The sequence below is a fragment of the Dryobates pubescens genome, chromosome 8 (assembly GCF_014839835.1).
Source record: "Dryobates pubescens isolate bDryPub1 chromosome 8, bDryPub1.pri, whole genome shotgun sequence".
Taxonomy (NCBI): Eukaryota; Metazoa; Chordata; class Aves; order Piciformes; family Picidae; genus Dryobates; species Dryobates pubescens.
In genome coordinates this window covers 16,173,032-16,193,536 of record NC_071619.1, presented here as the reverse complement: position 1 = coordinate 16,193,536, position 20,505 = coordinate 16,173,032, and the positions used below count along the sequence as shown (strand labels likewise).

The window sequence follows — 20,505 nt, the reverse complement described above, 5'->3', positions numbered from 1 at the left end:
ATGTGCAGTCTTGCTTTAGTGCACTTGCTCATCAGAGTAGGCAGTCTGCATCCTTTCTGATGCATTTGACCTGCACAAATGAGTAACTGATGATTCCATTTTGTTCTCATTGTTGGTGGGTTTTTGGTTTTGATTGTTTTTTTTTTCCCCCTAAGGATGTCACTCGGTATGTATGAAAATCTCAGTATTGAAAGTGTGTGCTTAAATTGGACATTTTGCTTTCATAGCTTTAAATGCATTTAAACTTTCCTTGTTAGTTAGCCAGGAGATTCAAACTGCCACCAGCTACATTAACTGCCCTGGTGCCTTTGTATTCCATTTACAGAGTATGTGAAAAGAATGCTGTGACTCTTTCAAGAGTACGCTCAAGATGAATCTTGAGAAGGTTTAAAGTCCATTTTCGTGAAATATCAAAAACCTCCAGAAAATGGCCTTTTGGATGTATCTTTCAGGTCTCTTCCTCTACCTTTTTTTTTTTTTAAATTTTATTTTATTAAATTAAATATTTCAGTTAATTCCAGTTCGCCAAGGTAAATGCCACTCTTTGGTACTGTTTTGTTACATGAAAAGAGTAGCTTGTGATTCAAGGTTCCTACAGTCAAAGCTTTCCCACTGAAATTAATGAGACAGTGCATGCCAAGCCTCGGAGTTAACTGGCACACTCCATCTGATTTAGAAACATTCATCTGCAAGTGCCTTAAAACATGCCAGCTAAGCCAGGTGACAATACAGTATATGGAAAAAAGGTATAACCCTAAAAACAGCAACAATTCAGTTACCTTGCTGCCTCACCTTTAGTACAAAACCAAACTATGACTTAGGCTGAGGTTCTCTGTTTTGTTCCCAAACCACGTTCCACATTCAGAGCTAGAGGAACAGGTTTTATTTCTGTTTGAACTGAGCAAACCAACTGAAAGCAGTGGAGTACCTACTATAAAACTGTGCTTCCAGAGTACGCTAGTGGGAGGAATTCTGTGCCATTGGCAAAACGGAAGTATTCTCCTACAAAGTGGGGGGAATACAGTGTGTCTGGATGTCAATATTAAAATTAATTAATTAAAAATTTAAACCAGTTTTGGTTCAATCTAGATGCTCTGGTGACTCAAGGGCTAAGATAGATTTAATTTTAAAAAATAAATAATTGAGAACCCCCTTCCTCATTAGGAAGTTCAGAGGAAAAAGTAAATCTTTTGGCTAACCTTTCCAGGCTCTCAAAATCTGAAGTCTTCTCCATATGTCAGATAATACACTCTACTTTTATGACCTATCAGTTTCCTCAATGCTGATTACAAATGTAGCTACAGTCAAAGCAGATAGCACTAACTAGATAGATGCCACTCTACAATTTCTACTCAGAAAAGCTTCTCTGTGATGATCAGTCAACCCCTAAAAACAATGAAAATTGAGTCTTTCCTCAGGTGGCCAAGGAACACATTTACAACAGGCAGAACCAAATGAGAGAGAAAGGAAGGAACTCAGGGCACAAACTAGCACCAGTATCATACAGGCGCATTCCACCCAGGTTGGCTTCACATTCTCCTGGAGCCTTTGACTCACTCCTGGCCCCTGTTAAACAGGGTGAGCTGCAGGCAGTCCCCAGGTACTTATTCTGGCAGACCTTGGGCAGCCTTCAGGAGACTCTCCACTTGAGTCTTCCCATGCAGTTCCATGTCTCTCTCTTCCCAACACAAACACCCCTGCATGTGCTCCTTCACACAGCCCAAAGATGTGGTGCCTCCTCGTACTGCTCTGCTGCCAAGGAATTGCCTTTTCAGCAGGATTTGCAACACCCTCCACTCTGAACTCAGACACAAGCCACCACAGGAAGACTCGCAACCCTGAATGCTTTATGAATGTTGTAAGTTGGGTCACCTTCTCTACCTTTCTTTCTAAATTGTCTCTTGCAGTGCTACTACCACTGTGCCATCACTAACAGTTCCTGTCAGGAGGCTAAAAGTAGGGTCCCTCCAGCAAAAGGGAGCACCAACCTAGAAGAAAATTTGATGCTCCTATCCAAACAGTTAGAGCTGCCAGAGAAAATGCTTCCTCTGCAGTGGAGGCAAGGTCTGGTTTCTAGTCTCAAGGAAAACAAAGTCCTCTGCTTCTGTAACAAACTCTTTGTTCAGTACAGTGGCAAGGGGATGAATCCCTTCCTGAAAATGCAGATTCTCATAACACAAAACAATCCAAGACCCCTTGCTCTGAATCACCAAAGATTTCTCCACAACAGTGTAAATAGGTGGTGCTGTGAGAGAGTCAGTAATAGGAGATCCACCCTGCCTGGCTTGCCTAACCATACATTGGCAAGAAAGGGTTCATTATGGGCCCAAACCCACATCTTCTGGCATCACTGCATGTTTACTGCTGAATATTTACTCTCTAGAAAGGTATGATCTCTACTGGCCTTGCAAAACACAACAAATGATCTTCCAAAAGGTTAGTCACTCAGTAAGATTCTGCTTTGTCCCATAATATAGGGTCAAATGCCAGACAACTATCACCTAAGCAGATCTGAAGAAGGCTTGGATGCACCTTTTTACAAGACCTTTAATATTTATTCTCAGCCATGCTCCCTGTGGCCTTGCACTACAATCAAAGAACAGCCCAGATCCACACTGCTCAGCTTGGTTACCCTCCAAAGCAGGATGGCTTTATCTGAGCTGTTTAATAGCCTAAAAAATTCTAAAAGAATAAAGATGTGTCTAGGAAAAGTGGTGGAGAGTACTGGGATGCTTGGGAAAATGCTACTTCCAGGGCTGTCCTAACACATGACAGCCCATGCAGCCAAACTGCAGGGGTCAGTCTAATTTACTCAGGTCTAATGTACTCCACAGGTGAACTCTGCCATTCTTATAAGTCTGTGCAGGTCTTAAGTACCACTGCTATAGCAATTACTACCTAATTACTACCTAGCCAAAACCTAGGCAATGTGGGTATGTCAGGAAAGCTCCAAGTATAACTAGGTGCTTCCAACCTGAGCAAATGCAAGTCTTGGTATTTCAATTTGTGGGATACAGCATTAAAAAGCATACACAAACTACATCACACAAACACAGCACAGCTGCTCTCACCACTGTATGCAAACTCCAGCCCCTATGACTATGTTATAGTATATATCTGATCATCTCCAAAAGAGAAGGACAAGAGTTTTGTTGTCCTGTAGGAATCTCTTTTAGGTCCTTTTCTAGCAGTACAACACCAAGCAGTAGAGAAAATACGATATGTTATTACAGTCATCTTCTGTAACGGGTTAAACTTAACCCATGACACTTCATAGCATGTCCATGACTAGTTTCACATTCCTGGACAGAAGCAGCCTCTAGACACCTTCTCCACCCATCTCTATGCTGTAAACATGTGTTAACAAGCTTCCTTTTTCTCTTTTTCCTCAGAGTGAAATTATCAGATATCATGGCTACCCCAGTGAGGAATATCAAGTTACCACAGAGGATGGATACATTCTTGGTGTTTTCAGAATTCCTGCTGGGAGGAACAGCCAAAATACAGGTGTGACGCAGTTATAAGATAAAAGGAAGTTCTAAGACTTAACTCTTGCATGGGTCCCCTGTCTTTCCCCTTCATTCATGCAATGGCATGTTCCACATCTTTCCATCTCAGCAAGAACACCTACTTAGGAATACAGCCTGTACCGTATACATAGATTAAAAAACTCTTGCAAAACCACACTCTGCACTCCAGTTTTAACTACACAATACTTCATACTACTCCAGCATAAGGAAACACTCTGCTTTTTCAGGGAAAAAGCCTGCAGTCTTGCTACACCATGGTACTTTAGGAGATTCTATTCAGTGGATTTCTAACCTGCCCAACAACAGCCTAGGCTTCATCCTCGCAGATGCTGGCTATGATGTCTGGATGGGAAACAGCCGAGGAGACACCTGGTCTTTAAAACACAAGACCCTTAAGCCCTGTCAGAAAGAGTTCTGGCAATTCAGGTACTCTGTGGAGAAACTGAAGAAAGTAACTTTAAGGGATCTAGCAAGATTGGGTGGTTAATATTTGGATGCAGAAACTTTCCCCTTCTGGTATATGAAAACATCTCCTTCTCGACTATATGACAGCCTTCCTGGTTTTCATATATCTGACTTCAAGTGGGACATCCAACATGTAAGCAGACTTGCCAACTCCTTTCCTCAGATGCAGCCACTTCTGGGCTTTTCAAGGGGGGATCATAAGAAGGGCTTAGCTATGTGACCTGGACAGGCCTTTCTGGAATCAGCACATACAGAAGCAAGACTGGAAGTAAATAGGTCACCTTTGTCCATACAAAGTGCTTGCTTCTCTGAGGAAAAGGCTTCCAAAACTGGGAGGCATCTGTAATTTTGAAGTCTCCCACCAGATGCTGCATTCCAAGTGAGACAGGAATGAAAACTGATCAGCTCAGTGCAGAAATTTTATCTATCACAACTGATATTAACTGAGAGAGAAATATTTTTTTAGTCTGTGCTGGTGAGAGCAATGATTGACTTCTGCAAGAGCTTCAGCTAATGGACAAAACTGGCACCTCCTTTGCAGAGCCTAAGGCGTTCAGCACACTGGCAGTACAGCTGCATCACTCTATCTATTTTCCCAACTCAAGCAAGAATGCAGAAGTGAGCAACCTTGTCTTTCAGTGGGCCTGCATGGTGCAATGAACAAAACTGATAGTTACTCATGCCATGACAGCCAGTTTTTCTAGTGTTCTGTGTTTCTCCTCTATAGCTTCGATGAGATAGGCAAATATGATGTTCCTGCAGAGCTGTACTTCATCGCGAATAAAACTGGACAGAAAGAGATATACTATGTTGGTCATTCAGAGGCTTCAACTGCAGGTAATGTTATGACTGCTTAAGTACATAACAATGTTACTGATTATTATTTATGTATAAGATCCATGAGTAGATGGCCACAAAATGGCCTTAACACAAAATTGTCACTTCTGAGAAACTCAGTACTTAGACGTGCTTTAAGGAACCTGTATCCTTAGAATGAACTCTGTCTCCCAGATAAAAGTTTCAAGAATCAAACACATTCCTTGGGTCTGCAGCACAAAAATGTCCAGCAGGCAATGGGCTGCTAACCTGATCTCACTTCTTTGCTGCCTACTGCTTTTTATTTTTATTTATTTGGTCTGTGAAAATCATTAACTTGACCTGTGTCTTCTGAGTTTACAGGCTTCATTGCATTTTCTACTTATCCAGAGTTGGCTCAAAGGGTTAAAGTGTTCTTTGCTTTGGGACCAGTAGCCACAATCACACATGCAAACAGTCCTCTGGTAACAATTGCACGTCTTCCCCAACCACTGATCAGGGTATGTCATTTCTCTTTCTAGAAGACATCATTGTCTACTCTGTCTCTACTGGACTCATTTAATGTGGAATTCGTGTTCAGGGTGTGATGAGTTAAGAATGAATTCAGTTTATCAGACTGTTGACTGTGCTGGTAGACTTCAGACCTTCCACAGAACTAAGCTTCAGGGCTTGATGCTGTGTCTATTTTGCAACTTCTTTAAGATTACAGACCATTTTCACCACAAGTTGTTTAAAAGATATTTTTGAGGCAAGTTCACAATTATCAGAGTAAAAGGAGCCTAACATAGTCTACTACATCTAGCCTTAAGAAGTAGTATAAAACTACAAATAAGACATTTCACATATTAATTTTATTGAATCAGGGGGTGAACTTCAGCAATTGCTCTATCACCTGATGATAACTCTGAAGCAAAGAAGGGAGATCAGCAAAAGAAGAGGTGACCAGGAAGTTGAAATTATAATCAGATTTCATGAAATTGCATTTAATGAATTCAACTTAAGAACATACTTTAAAGGGTACTGGGGTAGCAGGAAGTTTCAGCAATCTTACTTAAGAGACAAGGCTATCGGGGGCATGAAATAATCCTGCAGCAATGCAAAATCCCCAGATTTTGCACCTTTTCTCCATTCAGATACTATTTGGCTGTAAAGGAGTTCTTCAACAGAAAGAATGGATGAAAGAGCCCCTAATATGGATATGCAGATCTCTGGGTAAACTTTGTGCCAGTGCCTTCAGCTTCATAGCTGGGGACAAGGTGCAAACTCTGAACACGGTAAGCATGTTCAAGAACTCTTTACTATCAGTAAAGCTGAAGTAATTTTGAAGGAAAAAAATAAAGTTTCTTCCTTATGTCTACATACAGTTGCAGGGACATAGAGAACTGTATTGGAGTTTTCACATAATGCAAATTAGGACCTCAGCTAGTGCTGAGATGTGACACCTGACACATTCAAACCACAGAAGGAAGAAAGGCTGAATTCAAAATGGTCCCACCTTGAAATGATGTCCCTCGGTGTCCTTTCTTCTGGAGCAAAGCCAAAGAAAAGTTGGACAGACACTAAAGCTTTTTAAAATGGACAAATGGATAGAGAAAGATCATTTTTCTGCTGCATAATTTGTATTTTCCTTCCTAAAGAGGAAGCCATACAGATAGTCTGAAAATGAGAGATCATTTCTTTTTGTTCACTACACATCAGAGTATCTCCAGCCAAAACTTCAAGGCTGTTTCTTCATGCTTTCTCAGTGGCAAGACCTCATTCCTTTTACTCTGGCTGCTGCCATTTGTTCTTGCAGACCTTCCACATCTGTTCTCTAGCAGCCTTCAATGTTTCATACTCAGACTGTTTAACAAGCATTCCCATAAAACCCTCACATACACATAGCCACATTATGCTTGAGCAGACAATTAGCAGTCCTCCTCTACTGCTTAAGCACAGCACTGTTTAAAAGCATCAAACAAACTTAAGAAACTGGGCGGGGGGGGGGCGGAAGGGGGAAGGATGGACACACTCCCCAAGTGATGTTTTCCATGTGAATAGGCGTGAACCAAGGAAAGATTCTGCCAAAAGGAAAAAATTCTACATACTCATCCCTACTGTAAACTTATATATTTGAAAGTCTCTTCCTCAACTTTCTTTTTGATATTTGAAAACTGTTTTATTAAAACAGAGTTTTAGCACAGCAGCACTATGTTGCGTAGGTCCTCCACAACTTCCTTCTGTCACAGGACTGGATCTCTGCCTTCGTAACACTTCTGCTTTCTCTCTAGAGTCGAATGGATATCTATGTAGGACATGAGCCTGCTGGAACATCAGTACAGAACATTATTCATTGGCATCAGGTACAAATGCACACTGGTGTATGGCATTTACTGATGCTTTTTATGCAACCAACAGCCTACAGAGAAGTCCAGAGGCAGAGAATCTGGGAAAGTGGCCATCACATCTTACCCCATGCTGCCATGAGCACCTGCCACTGAGACAGCACTGTTTCCCCTGGCTCACCACACCATTAACTGAATTGCTCCTTTGGTATCAGGCACTGAGATTTCCCCAGGGCACATCAGGCCTCTCTGGATGTGGGGCTCTAATGGCTTCCAGCCTTTGTTTGTTAAGACTTTGCCTTGAAAGATGCAAATGTAAGCAGTGCCTAGGCACTTGGCAGGCAGTAGGAGGATAGTGGAAACCTGAGCAGCCAGGAGACAAAACATACAAGGAATGGTACAGGTTAAAGCTTTTCTCCCAGAGGGTTAATTGCAGCTCGGATCATTTCCCAAAGGCAGTTAACCACACAAATGCTTCTTCTGGCACAATGGCAAAGTGGGCCACTGCCTCTTCTGCTGGCATCTTAGGCCACTGTCAGACCTAAGCTTGTTCTACTTATGCTCCAATTCAGACCAGCACATGAGAGCAGCCCTCAGAAACACATCACTGCATGTGCACAGAATTGTGGCTACTTATGTTAACACTTAAATATACACGTGTTCCTCCACATACCTGTGACTAAAATTCCCAGGATCCAGACCAGCAGTACCCAGAGCCAGAAAACAGAGGCAAGCTAGCAGATAGCTAGCATATCCTCAGTTAAAGTTTGTACCAAAAAAAAACCAAAAAACCCAAGCAGCACACATTTTTGGGAAGACAGATTCATCTTTTATTGGTTTTATTTTTTCCTTTTAGACAAAGCACATTCAAAAAGACAACAGTATAGGGTTAATCTCAAAGGTCTTTTCCAACCTGGTTAATTCTATTCTATTCTAATGACACTCTGCTTCCAGTAGCCAAACTCTTGAAAGAAATAGAGTCTCTGGAAAAGTTGCCACTAATGTAAGCAGATCAGAAAAAAATGACACACAGAAGTTGAGATGTCATACGTTACACTAACTAGACTAGTAACAGCCCTGACACTTTCGCTAACTAAGACAGTAAAGCAGAACTTAATGCCAAAACACACTAAGGGCGGTGGCTGAGGATCAGGAGAGAATGCTAGCAAGGTGAAAAATGGCAGTGTCACACACCCTATGATCCATCTTCAGTAACCCTGGAAGCCTGCCCACTGTGTGAGCCTTTGGCTTTAATCATAAGCAAAACACCTCCTGTGTACTTTATCTCTTAACACTTTCATTTTATCTGTCCTTGTTACAATATTAATAGATAGCACATGCAGACAAATTTCAAGCTCTTGACTATGGCTGTAAGGAGAACATGAAGAAGTACAACCAGGTAAGGCAATATGCTTTCCCCAAGAATGCATTCTTGAGTCCTGGCAAAACTCAGAACAGAAAAATGTGGATTTTAGCACCTGTGAGTGCTAAAGAGGGGGAGAGTGGTCTGAGGTAATGTTTCACCTGATGCAAATATTCATACATGCAATACCCACTCACAGACAAGGTATAGACAATTTCTTGCAGACAGTTAGGACTGGAACAGTATGGAGCTCTTCATTTCCTCAAAAATTCTGAAGATCTGCCTAGCAGTTAAACACTAGACCTGGGGGAAGGAAAAAAAAATAAGAAATGTATACACTGGTTTCGAGAAGATACTTACCACAAAAATTAAACAGAAGGGATGATTCAGTACGGCACAGTGGAGACTGCTGTGGTGAGCTAATGTATCCCATATGGAAAAAAAGGAAACACAAAGCTTGGTCATTAGGAGCTTTGGTTACTGCATAGCCAAGACTCTGAAATGCTGCACTCCTCCTGCAACACTGTTGACTTCCCTGGCAGTTTTTTGACATTTAATCAGATCAGTTGACTTGCAGTGAGCTTTTCTGAGTCACAGTAGTCGTTTTCTGTGTGGCACATTAGCTCACAGGTGGAGAAAGATTCCATAGGTTTATCTGACAATTTCCATCCACACATATGGTCCTTAACTACTGAAGTTCAAATTTGGAAATAAGCGATGTTCTGTTCTTGAGACTTTTGAAGTTTAGGGAACTGCCCAAAAAAATCAACCAGCCAACAAGTAAAATGCCAGAACCACCCTTACATAATAGAGGTTAATTTAAATGCATGTTGTGCATGGTCCCTTAGCACCCTGCGAACAATCAACCATCCAAATATCTTCCATTTGGCTATGGTCTCAGAAGACTGTCGTTCTCATCTTCCATATTTCTTTCATTTCCTCTGTGATGATAGGCAAGGCAATTACGCTCACAGGATGTTACTTCATCAGTAGCAACACTATGATTTAGGGAGAGTATCAAGTGAAGTCTGGAACAATGTAACTAAAAGTGTTTCACTCCATGCCCCATAAAAGCATGAAGAGGACCCTGCATAAGCCAAAAATGGGACACAACTGAACAGCAACTTCACAATCCTTGCTTGATAAGCACAGACACTGCTCTTTCCATATACTCACTTCCAAAGGGCATAACCAGATGCCAATTTGGAGGACAACTCTTAGGTTGACATTATAAACTGACACAGGAATAGGACGGATATTCCCCTTTCATCAATGGGGAATCGGAAGGAAATACACACTAAGAGGGTGATATTCATCCTTACTGTCTTACTGTAGTGAATGAAGAGAGGAATGAGAGGTGCTTGCACAGAATCCTTTCTCTAAACACAACTTCTGAGACAATAGCATCCACTCATCTCTCCACCCTTTCTTACAGTCTACTCCTCCTGAGTACAAGATAGAGAAGATAAGCATACCAACTGCTGTCTGGAGTGCTGGACGTGACAAATTTGCAGATCCAAAAGACATGGCAAGGCTACTTCCCAGGATTACTAATCTTATTTACCATGAACACTTTCCTTCATGGGGACATCTTGATTTTGTATGGGGCCTTGATGCAGCCACAATGATGTACAGAAAAATTGTTGAACTAATAGCAAAATACCCTTAAAGCTTTACACAGGGCATTCATTCATTCAGTAAAAATCCCAAAGATTTCTGTTTACCAGTGTCATGGTTTGACATGGGTGCCTTTAAGAGACATAAAGTTTGGGACTTCCACAAGGCCCAGAGTGTTCAGGGGTAGACAGGAAATTGTAGTTCTTGTTACTTCATTCCATAATGTCTGCATCTAGCCTTTATAAGGGCACAGCACAAGCTGTTCCTCCTCCTATTCCGTTTTTTCCACTTTCCCTCTCTCTCCCTTCCCAGTGCTGCTCCCTTATCTTTTGTGATGTGGGGGAGTGAGGACTTGAGCAGCTTTGGCAGGGAGCTGAAGCTGGCAAGCCAAATTTTAGCTGCATCACACAGGTTTGGTAATGGGGATGCAGAGAGGCTTACTATAGGGGGGGGGGCATTTGAAGCCTGGCTGTTTGGGTTGGTTTGGTGGAGGTTGGTGAGAGCTTTGTCTTAATGGGCTTCTGTGTTAAGCCCAGACTATGAATTTTGTGTATTTTACATGCTTTTGCACTGTAGCATGTAGTTTATGAATAGCACTTCCATTTAATCTTCCAATCATATTCTGTATTTGTATCCAATCCTGTGTGGAGTTTTCGTTAATTCCCTTGAGAAGAATTAAAGAGCCTCTCTTCCTCCAGTCCTCAAACGAAGACAAGCAGTAGAATACAAGCACGGGGACTGGTATAGGAATTTGCAAGCCATATTAGGAAGAAGTTCTTCACCATGAGGGTGGAGAGACACTGGAACAGGTTGCCAGGGAGGTGCTAGAAGCCCCATCTCTGGAGGTTTTTAAGGCCAGGCTGGATGTGGCTCTGAGCAACCTGATCTAGTGTGAGGTGTCCCTGCCCATGGCAGGGGGGTTGAAACTAGATGATCCTTGAGGTCCCTTACAACCCTAACAATTCTATGATTCACTATTGATTGGTTTACAATGCTTCTACAATGTTGTTTTCTACAATGCTACATTCTTGTGCTGCCTGGAGTCTCTCTGGCAAAGTGGAGGTACATGCAGGTGACTGCAAGTAATACAAATGTTTTAGAAGGGACACTTTAAGGATCACTTCTTTTGGAAGATTTCAGGTTTTATAGGACTGGTTTTCCTACAACTAAGATTGCCTTTTCTCTTCCCTTGTAGATCACTATTATATATTCCATCTGAGACAGAGGTATTATCTCCTGAAAACCCCCAAATAGGAGATACTGATTTCTCTGCTGAAGTGATCTTTGTTTAATTTAAATAATCTATCCTCTTGACACAGTATTTTGCCTGTTTTCCTCACATTACTAACAGAAGCCAGCCAGACCCAAAATACCTTCACTTGTAAGAATATCCTGGTGTCTAAACAGACCTGGGGTTTAATGGCCCAAACACCAAGTCATCCAACATGAGAAAACTTACATCAGTGAGAAATCCTTTGATTGTTTCACTGATGAAGATACTCCTTCACACTAATTAATGGTTTGTTAAACCCACTACTACAAAGAGCACAATGGTCTTCATGATCATAACCTGGCAACTGAGGATTGATGAGATGTAGACATACGAGCAGCCTGCACACAAAGGATGATAGCATCCATCTCAAGAAGTATTCCTAGCACTGTCAGTTAAAGAAGTTGTTTCAAGCTCTTCTAACTTCTCAGCTCGCTGTGTTAGTGCACCCCACTTACTCACCTACTAGGTTATTCCAGAAGGTGAAAGTTCATATTAACGGGTTCATCATTACAGGCTAAGACAGGTAGCTCAGGCACTGTGGGTGTTTCTCTTTGTGGGAGATTGGTATCAATATATAAACAAAATATGTTTGTCTCATGTGGTATAGAAAACACATGCTAAAGAGATGACACACCCTCTCTAGCAGCCTGTGGTACCACTGGGAACTGAGCTCCCAACTTCTGGAGAGCTTTGCAGTCCAAAACACAGAGATTGTGAAGTGGCTACTCTCACTCACATCACATTAGTTATAAACACCAGGATCCTGACTGCCCCAGAGAACTCGAAACAGATCCAGCCCACCTCCACAACAAAGCATGGCAGACCTGTCACAGCAAAATCACACATTATACTCAATACACACATGAGCTCTAGGTCTCAAGGGAGGTGGAGTCTGACCAACAATCCCATCTTAGGAAAAGGGGAAGCAAGTGCTTCTTTGAGCTACCTGGCAGCAAAGCCCTTCACCTCTGCTCTTATTCATATTTATTCACCACCACCTAACATTTGGACAAGAACCATACAATGAACTTGACTGTGTGATGTTGCACAAAACATACAAAGGAAGGGAGGGAAGACACAGAATTACAACACCAAACTCTTCCTACCCTTATCAGTGATGCCTTTTCCCTGCCACAGCATCAGTGCTAACTGTAAAGTAACTCAGATTCTCCATGAACCAGAGCATGTGGTTCTGCCCTACTGAAGAAAGCAAAAGGCAGACACTGGGCACTGCCTTTTCTGGTAAATGAATGAAGGGGGATCTTGCAATTCCTCAAAACTAGGTTGTGTGAATGCAGGTCTGAAATTAAGCTTGCTCATCCTGGAAGCACTCTCCAAGGAGACATCAAATTCAAACTTCTTTAGAGGGAAGAACCAGTCACAAACTGGAAAGTATTTAAGTCAGTGATCAACACTGCTTGCAAAAGTATACAACATGCAGCATCCTCCATACTGAACACCTCCCTCAGCCTAATGCTCACCTCTGAAGTGAGTCTTACAAATTGTTGCCAAATTGTCTAATGAAAGACAATAATTTCCAAATGAACATCAACTAGGCTCTCCACTTGCCAGTTTCCTGCAACCAAATGTTATCTTCTTCTTGTCATCCACCAGGAATGCAGTCCTGGACAACAAGAATACCCACTCCCTTCACTTCCCCTTGGAAGATTCTTAGTTACTCAAACAACCTCACAACGCTGTAAGAGTTCATTGCACCTCTGCTTCAGGATGGGATTAACTCTGCATCCTCCTGGGCACAGAGAAAACTCTCCATGGCATATACGAGTGCCTGTATTTATCAAGATTTTGAGACAAACTCAATAATAAAAAAATTCCAAGATAACAGAGTATGTGTTTGAAGACTTTTTATTCATTATTATTGTTTTCTTGCCCAAATCAGTCCCTCCTGATCTTAAAGCCAGGACCAGAATCTGTTGCCTCACACTACTGCCACCAGCACCAAGAGTGGCACTTCAAGGCTGGGATGCTAAGCTGCCAGAATAGCCACACACACACTGGGAGAAAGACCCTTCCGATGCCTGGGGGTGCAGGAGGAGCTAAATACAAGTATCTTGGACCACATCTAGATCTATGGCAGAAGGTCACCATGAAGATCATCCAAACTCATAACGGAGCAACTGCTGTGTTGGCTAGACATTCCCAACAGAGATCTGGGCACAGCACAGCTTCCTCGGAACACCAGGCAGACCAACAGCCCCTCTTTCCACTGCAACCCCCTACCTGCTATGCCTCAGGGGAGGAACTCCTCTTCTTTCCAGCAATCCCTCTTCCCTACCACAGTCCCATACCACCGCGCCTTCATTTAGACCTTCCTCCTTACCCACTGACACCTTCCTCAGCGACAGAGTTGGGTTTCCCCTCACTTAGCCGCAGCCAAAGTGAGGCGCACTTGCTCGCCGCTACCCAAGCAGGTACAGCCTTAAGCAATGACCGAACTGGCACTCGGAACGCGGGACACGAGGAGGTTCACACGGCAGAGGAGCGCAGCCACGTCGCAGAGCGCCCCTTGGTCCCCTCGCCCAGGCGGTCACACCGCCGCCTTCTCTCGCGCTGCCGGGCAGCCCTTGGGTTGCAGCGACGGCCCCGAGCGCGCGGCGGCGCCCGCGGCCGTTAGGCTACAGCGGCGGCGGACCCCACGGCGCACGCAGAGAGGGCTGGGGCCAGGGCCGCGGCCACGCCGCTCTCCACGGCGTGCGCAAGCTCCTCCCTTCGCCCCGTACCGTAACCTGGGCCGGCTGCGGCGGCGCAAGGCTCTCGGTTCGGCGGCTCGCCTCACCGCGGCACCGCCAGCACCTGCCATTTGCCCCGCCCGCGCTCCTGCGCGAGGCGCCCGGGGCACCGAATCCCGGCGGGGCGAGGCTGGGCGGCGGAGGGCCCAGGCCGCCCCCGCCGCAGGGCGGACGTCCCTCGCTTTGTCTCCAGGAGCACCGGCTGCTGGGCCGCTCACACGGATGCGAGATCTGGTAAGCAGCCGTTGCTGCGTCGGGTCTGGGGAGCGCGGGGCAGTGCTGGCGGGGCGCTGCGTCTCCGCCTTTGCGCGAATGGTCCCTGCGGGCAGAGGGAGATAGGGCCGGCACTGTACTGTGCTGTACCGTGCGGTGCGCTGCCTTTTCCGGAGCCGGGAGCGGTGGGAGCCGCGGCCGGTACGAACTCCATCAGCTCCGTTGCTCTGGCGTGTGTCCCCGGAGTGCGATGGGTCCGGCCCGTCCCCGCCCCGGGTGTCAGGTGCCGCGGTCCCAGGAGGCCTGTCGGAAATCGCCGTCTTCCAGGCACGGCGGAACTTGACGTACGAACGGCCCCAGGCAGGCTGCGCTTTGGTGCGAGGGGGAGAGAGGCAACGGCTCTTGGTGCGTGGGTGCAGCGTGGGCATGGGCTTGCCAGTGGTGCGCAGGGAGGCGGGGAGCAGCGAGCCTGGGCTGGATAAAGCTGCTGATTTCACTGCGCCTACAAAAATAGGTGATTAAAGTATGGTGGAGAGAAGAGTTGAGAACGTTATAGTGTTTCAGAGAGAAATCTCTGTTTCAAAACATTTTCTGTATACACGTGAAAGATTATCATTGGAACAGAAAGTGAAAAAAAAATCTTTTAAAAAGAAGAAATGGTATTCCCTGAGCATCTGTAACTCTCTCTTCAGCCATTTCTGCTCATGCACCTCATTTTGTATCCACCTTACTCTGACATCTAAGGTGTCCCTTTGACGTGCACGGAGGAACGTCATTCACTTCTGTCACAGGGATGCACTGTCCTGTTTCAGAAGGATGGCAAAAACTGTCTTCTGGAGGAATTCCCCTTGGTTTGGAATTCTTTTTATTTAATATGCACGTGGTTCTGAGTGTTTGTCTGACAAGTCCTGGAAGGAAAAAACAAAAAAACCCACCTTTTGCTGAGAATGGAAAGCAGTGAGATCATGAGGTCTCAAATGGACTGTAGTTCCCAGGGAATTAATTCCTCAGGAAAAACCTAGCTTTAAGATAGTTCTTTCTTAATTCAAGTGAGTTTTCTCCTGGTTGCAGGCTATAGTGATTGACTGTCCAAAGCTATAGTTACCATGTGTTTGATTAATTGCCTTAGAACATTAGGTCCTAAGGATACAGACTCAGAGCTTCATTCTACTTCCTAGGAAAGTAGAGTACAGGTTTGTTGTTGTGGGTGTTGCTGCAGTAATATATTGTGTTCCTCTGTGACAGCTGGATTTTCTGACTTGCTGAATGCATTTCTGCTTGGTTTATTGTGTGTCTAAGTTCTGAGGGTATGAATAACTAAACCAAAGGCCAGTGTTGACGAATTCAGTGTTTCATAGATCACAGGAGAGTGCAGGAAATGTTCCTCTCAAATCCTGTATAATTGTAGATGCAAATGTTACTTTTTAAATAGGATGTTAAATGGTTTAATGGGGAATTATTTTGTAATACTGTATTTAAAAATAAGGTTCAGTGTCTTAGTCAGTCCTGCAGCAATCTGTTTTATTGATATTGTTGTGGGCATACTGAGAAGGCATTTCTTGTGTGGTTTTCTTTATATACATAAAGTATGCTCAAGGTCAGGCCTTAGAGCATTTCCTGGAAGTTAATCACCAAAGCTGAGGAAGAGTATAGTTCACAGTGAAGGGTGTCATGAAATTTGCAGCACCAAGGTGACATGCGTGAAGACATTAAGCAAATGCTGTATAAAACATAAATATTTGATCTCTGTGTGCTGGAATTGTATGCATAGCAGGATTCCCCCCTCCCCACCCACCCCACCCCCCACCCCCGCGTTCTTGTCTGACTCCTGAGATTTTACTTCTGTATCAAAGGTTACATGTTCAGTTTGCCATGTAATGAAAATATTTTTCTACATAATTTTAATACAATTCTAACATTTAGATTGCCATGCAGGAAAACTTCTTTTCCGGTCATAGTTTCCATGGTCCATGAAAACGAAATCTTGCTTGTACAGTTGATAAATGATCTCTGTGTAGTGGCTTAGTACTCTTGTTGCATAGGCATCCCTATTAAAAAACCGCATCATTTTCGGTCTTACACGGATGATGATAACCTGCGGTGATGCTGTGAGTCAGGCACCTGCTCAGACACAACCCGTTGCCTACCACTTCCTACTGGCAGCTTTAAATGACTCACAGGTCAGCACACAGCGTATGAAATTGCATTAGAGAAGCTGTGAGCTCACTATGCAATCGATGTACAATGTCTCTTCCTGGTTTAGCATCACTTAACCGTTGTCAGAAGGCCTTCCAAGATGTCAGGCTCTCTCCATTGATATGGAAAGGAGCTTGGATAGGTTGCACAGATTGATCCTGACTAATCCTGACTCGTCAGGTCTCATCCTGAAGGGAAAGGCAAATAATTTGGAAATAGGCTCAAAAGTAGTCTGTGCATAGCTTCACTGGGACGAGTAGCCTGCTGGCCTGGAAGTTTATAAAATATTAGCCACAAATCACTGTGCTCAGCTTTGATACTCTGGATAATTCAGCTGACATTCAAGCAGTCCTGTAAGTTGTATTACAGTCGGTACTGCTATAAAATGTCTGTTTACTATTGTTGATCTTAGCAAGTTTAGAAAAGAGAAATTAAATATATTTTCTAAAGCATGCTGATTTCTTCTTGCAGAGAAAAATAGTCCTGTGGTTTTCTTCCAAACTGCTCATAGCAAGAGACATCCTGAATAATCTAACGTAGGGCAAGAGGTCAAAGACTTCATTATTAAATTAACTGTATTATCTTAATATAAGCATTGTACTGCAGAAACATGCCATGTAATTATTTGTGCTGATTGACTGCAGGTAATTATTTGCACTGATTGACTACACTCCATCCTGTAATTAATGTAATATTTATAGTGATACCAGTATCAGTATTTTACCTGCACTTTGCTTTCTTAAGCATCAGTGTACAAAATAGTCGGAATAGTAGAACTAATACTTCAAATTATTTTTAGTAGATTTGGAGCCACAAAGCAAATCCACAACAATCTTCCATTGAAATGAGTGCATCAGGTATACGTTTGAGGGGTTGTTTGTTTGGTTTTCAGTATTTCAGGTGACTCATCAAAGAACAAATAATACTACCACAGGTATTTCTTTTATTCTGCCGTCTTCGGGCTTAACGTGCCCTGATGCACTCATTTCAGTGGAAGATTGTTGTGGATTTCCTAAATGAAAGCAATGGCACTGTTTTTCTACAGCATATCTAGAACATCCTTTTAGTGGGTCACTGGAAAGATATTCCTTGTTGCATAAGTATATGCCAGTGACTGCCTAAGAAGGTTACTGTTTGTAATCTAAGACGTTCTAACATTGGTGATACTTTATTCATTATGTTAAAAACACTTTTCTGCTGAAACTGAATAGTGTTACCAAAAAAGAGAGGAGGAGGGATTGTGTTTTGTTTTGACACAAGATAGCACAGGAGAAAGAATCGTCAGCAGTTCACAGATGCCTGTTTCAATGTTCAGTGTGTTCAGTCTGGTTTTTAGCACATGCTCTTTAAAGTGGCTAATATCTCTGTAGACAGACCGTAATAAATCTGTCACTGAGACACCATCTATGTTGTACAGCTCAAATGTGTAGGGTTGTGTTGTAGTACCATGGACATACTAAATCTTGACATTAAAATAGTCTACATAAAAATGAATGAGAAAATAGGTAAAAGTCAGAGTTCATGTCTGTGCTCTGAAGCGATGGGAGAAGCTTGTAGGTTCTACATTCATATTCTCTGTAGGGAGTAAGACTCAGGTTTTTGCATGTGTTATGTTGGACATTATTGTCTGCATATTGTGGTGCTTTATCAGAGCCTTAGCAGACATAGTAGGAATCTAATGTTATTGATTTAGCTCATTAATTCAGTAATGTTTGTATCTGTTCCAAAAGGAAAACTGTTCCTAGAAAACAGCCAGTCAATGATATTCAAGTGGATGCATTAACTAACTGTAGTCATCCAAATATTTGCAGAACCACTTTAAAAGTCTTTAGTCATTCTAACTTCTTTAACTGTGGGAAAACAGACCCTTGTGTCACATACATTTTCATTAGATGAAAAGAAAGCTCAGTTTTGTGATGTAAGATGCAGCACTGAGCAATGTAACCACACAGGCAAAACCTGCATTTGGCAGATCTGTGCAAGGAGAATCCACATGTGATTTCTCCCTTTCAGTATTCAGAGCAGGTGAAGATGCTACTGTCTGCACACAACTGACTGTTGCATTCAGCAAAGGATAAATTTAGTAAGAAATTATCTCCTTGTGTACTAGCCAGCCCTCAGAGACTGGAGGGGCTAGGGGTGGCTGGACTTTTCTCTTAATAGATATGCCAATTCAATATGTAATACCATGACTATAGGCCCAGCACCAGATGCATGAACTGCCTGTCTGCTGTAGGTTTGGCTGCATTGAAAAGCAGCAGTAGGATATATGGTTTATTTACATGCAGCATACACAGATTCTTTAAAATTGCCGGTGATCAGTACACTAAATGGCAGACTAGCTGTATAGCTCTAAAATATGATTGTAATTATAGGCATAAAATCTCCTGGGAAATAACTTGGGCATAGCTGAGGTCACAGCTCTTACCCAAAAGGCATGCCTTCTGTAGGGGACAAAACGGACAATCTGTCCCTGCTGTTGCTATCAAAATTCTTGTCCCTACTGTAGATACAAAACCAGGGCAATATTTATACCTCATATCTACAATTATAGAGATTGCAGAGGGTGTGACTGTGGTTAATCCATTGTTCCTTTATCAGTTCCACCAGCACTTAAGTGATTTCACGGGTGATCAGTGGAGGAATGAGCCCCCAGGCTCCTCTCCAGTGCCATGGCTGCACAGACCATAGGATCTCCACCCAGTCCCTGCACCTGCCTCAGTCACTATGAGTTCATATTTATTTATTTTTTTCTTTTCCACTGTTTTGTGCTTACAACGCTGACAGAGTCTGCTGAGAGGCCTCTGGGCACTGTGATGGGAGGTGGGTAGGACTGTTTTTTGACACTGGGTGAAAAAGAGGATATAACCTTGACCCACTTTCTTGGAAGCATGATTGTATAGCTCAGCAGCTGCCTCTGGGACCTACTGAAGCTCGGGAGGAGGTCTTGGCAATGCTGTTTAAATGACTCTTTGGTGCTAAGGGGTACTGTGTTACTGAGAAAGGCTTTTCTGGAACCAACCTTAATAGCTCCTACTAGGAAGAGCAGCTGGGGTTCTCAGCAAGAGGCTCCTTGCATGTTCTTTTCATTTAAATGCCGTTCTGTTGGTTTAGATTGATTGAGCTTTTTCCTCTGCACAAGAAAATCATCTTGTCCTGACATTCAGTGCTTCATTGTTTGGTTTTTGGTTGGTTTGGTTTTTTGTTGTTGTTTTGTTGGTTGGGTGGGTTTTTTGGGTTTGGTTTTTGTTTTGGTGGGTTTTTTCCAGAAAAGATTACTTCCTATACTAGCTGAATCACTTGATGTAGTGCTGAATGTTGTTTCAAAAAATGTGTTGACAGACAAATGTGCTGTTTCATTTTGGAGAGAACCAACAGAAGGCAGTTTGCTGTTTAGACTATTTTTTATCTCATTTTGTATCAAAACCAACTGTGTGCATAAATTATCATGTGTTGTGTCAGTGTGTGTTCTGCTGTTTCAAGAAGAGCTCAGTGATTTAGGTGCCTGTATCTCTAACCTATTTTTCACTAAATTCATTTGAAAATCCACTTCAAACTACAGAAGTACAAGTTTGTGCATCATGGGTACAAAACATTCCTTTATCTTCATCTCTCTGTCAGTGGATGTGCCCTATTTCATGGCTGCTTTATGCCCTTGCTAATTTAGCAGTTTTAATGAGAACTGACCCCTTTTATGGTTTGAGACATTTTTATGCTGGGATTCTGCCATCGTCACACTTCTTAACACAGTAAAACAGAGTCTTACTGCTTGAGTTTCTCGTGACTATATATAAATTGTTTCCCCGTACTGTGGAATGAATGCAGAACGGTGCTTTCCACAGGACTTTGCAAAAAGTGGAACTATACCACATTTTAGCTCCTGTATTAGCAAATCTTTCTAGATGTACTGTAAGAGCCTTGGACCCAATGAACTGCAGTGAATTATTTTGATGGGAAC

General features: G+C 43.0%; 1 protein-coding gene across 1 annotated transcript; it reads left to right on the top strand.

Moving 5' to 3' along the window:
- The first annotated feature begins 1,723 nt into the window (after positions 1-1,723).
- On the top strand, positions 1,724-10,249 carry LOC104297726 (lysosomal acid lipase/cholesteryl ester hydrolase). Its single transcript, XM_009897720.2, has 9 exons — positions 1,724-1,858; positions 3,393-3,507; positions 3,758-3,956; positions 4,723-4,832; positions 5,175-5,311; positions 5,945-6,085; positions 7,082-7,153; positions 8,466-8,534; positions 9,934-10,249. Exons 1-9 carry the CDS (start codon positions 1,727-1,729, stop codon positions 10,165-10,167), a joined length of 1,209 nt encoding a protein of 402 aa, XP_009896022.2. The 5' UTR covers positions 1,724-1,726; the 3' UTR covers positions 10,168-10,249.
- The last annotated feature ends 10,256 nt before the right edge of the window (positions 10,250-20,505 follow it).

Excerpts from the sequence above, each read along its gene's own strand:
- LOC104297726 (XM_009897720.2), top strand. The coding sequence starts at position 1,727 with ATGTGGTGCCTCCTCGTACTGCTCTGCTGCCAAGGAATTGCCTTTTCA. Across the intron at positions 1,859-3,392 it reads CTGAATGCTTTATGAATGTT|AGTGAAATTATCAGATATCA; the intron begins GTAAGTTGGGTC and ends CTTTTTCCTCAG. Across the intron at positions 3,957-4,722 it reads AAAGAGTTCTGGCAATTCAG|CTTCGATGAGATAGGCAAAT; the intron begins GTACTCTGTGGA and ends TCTCCTCTATAG.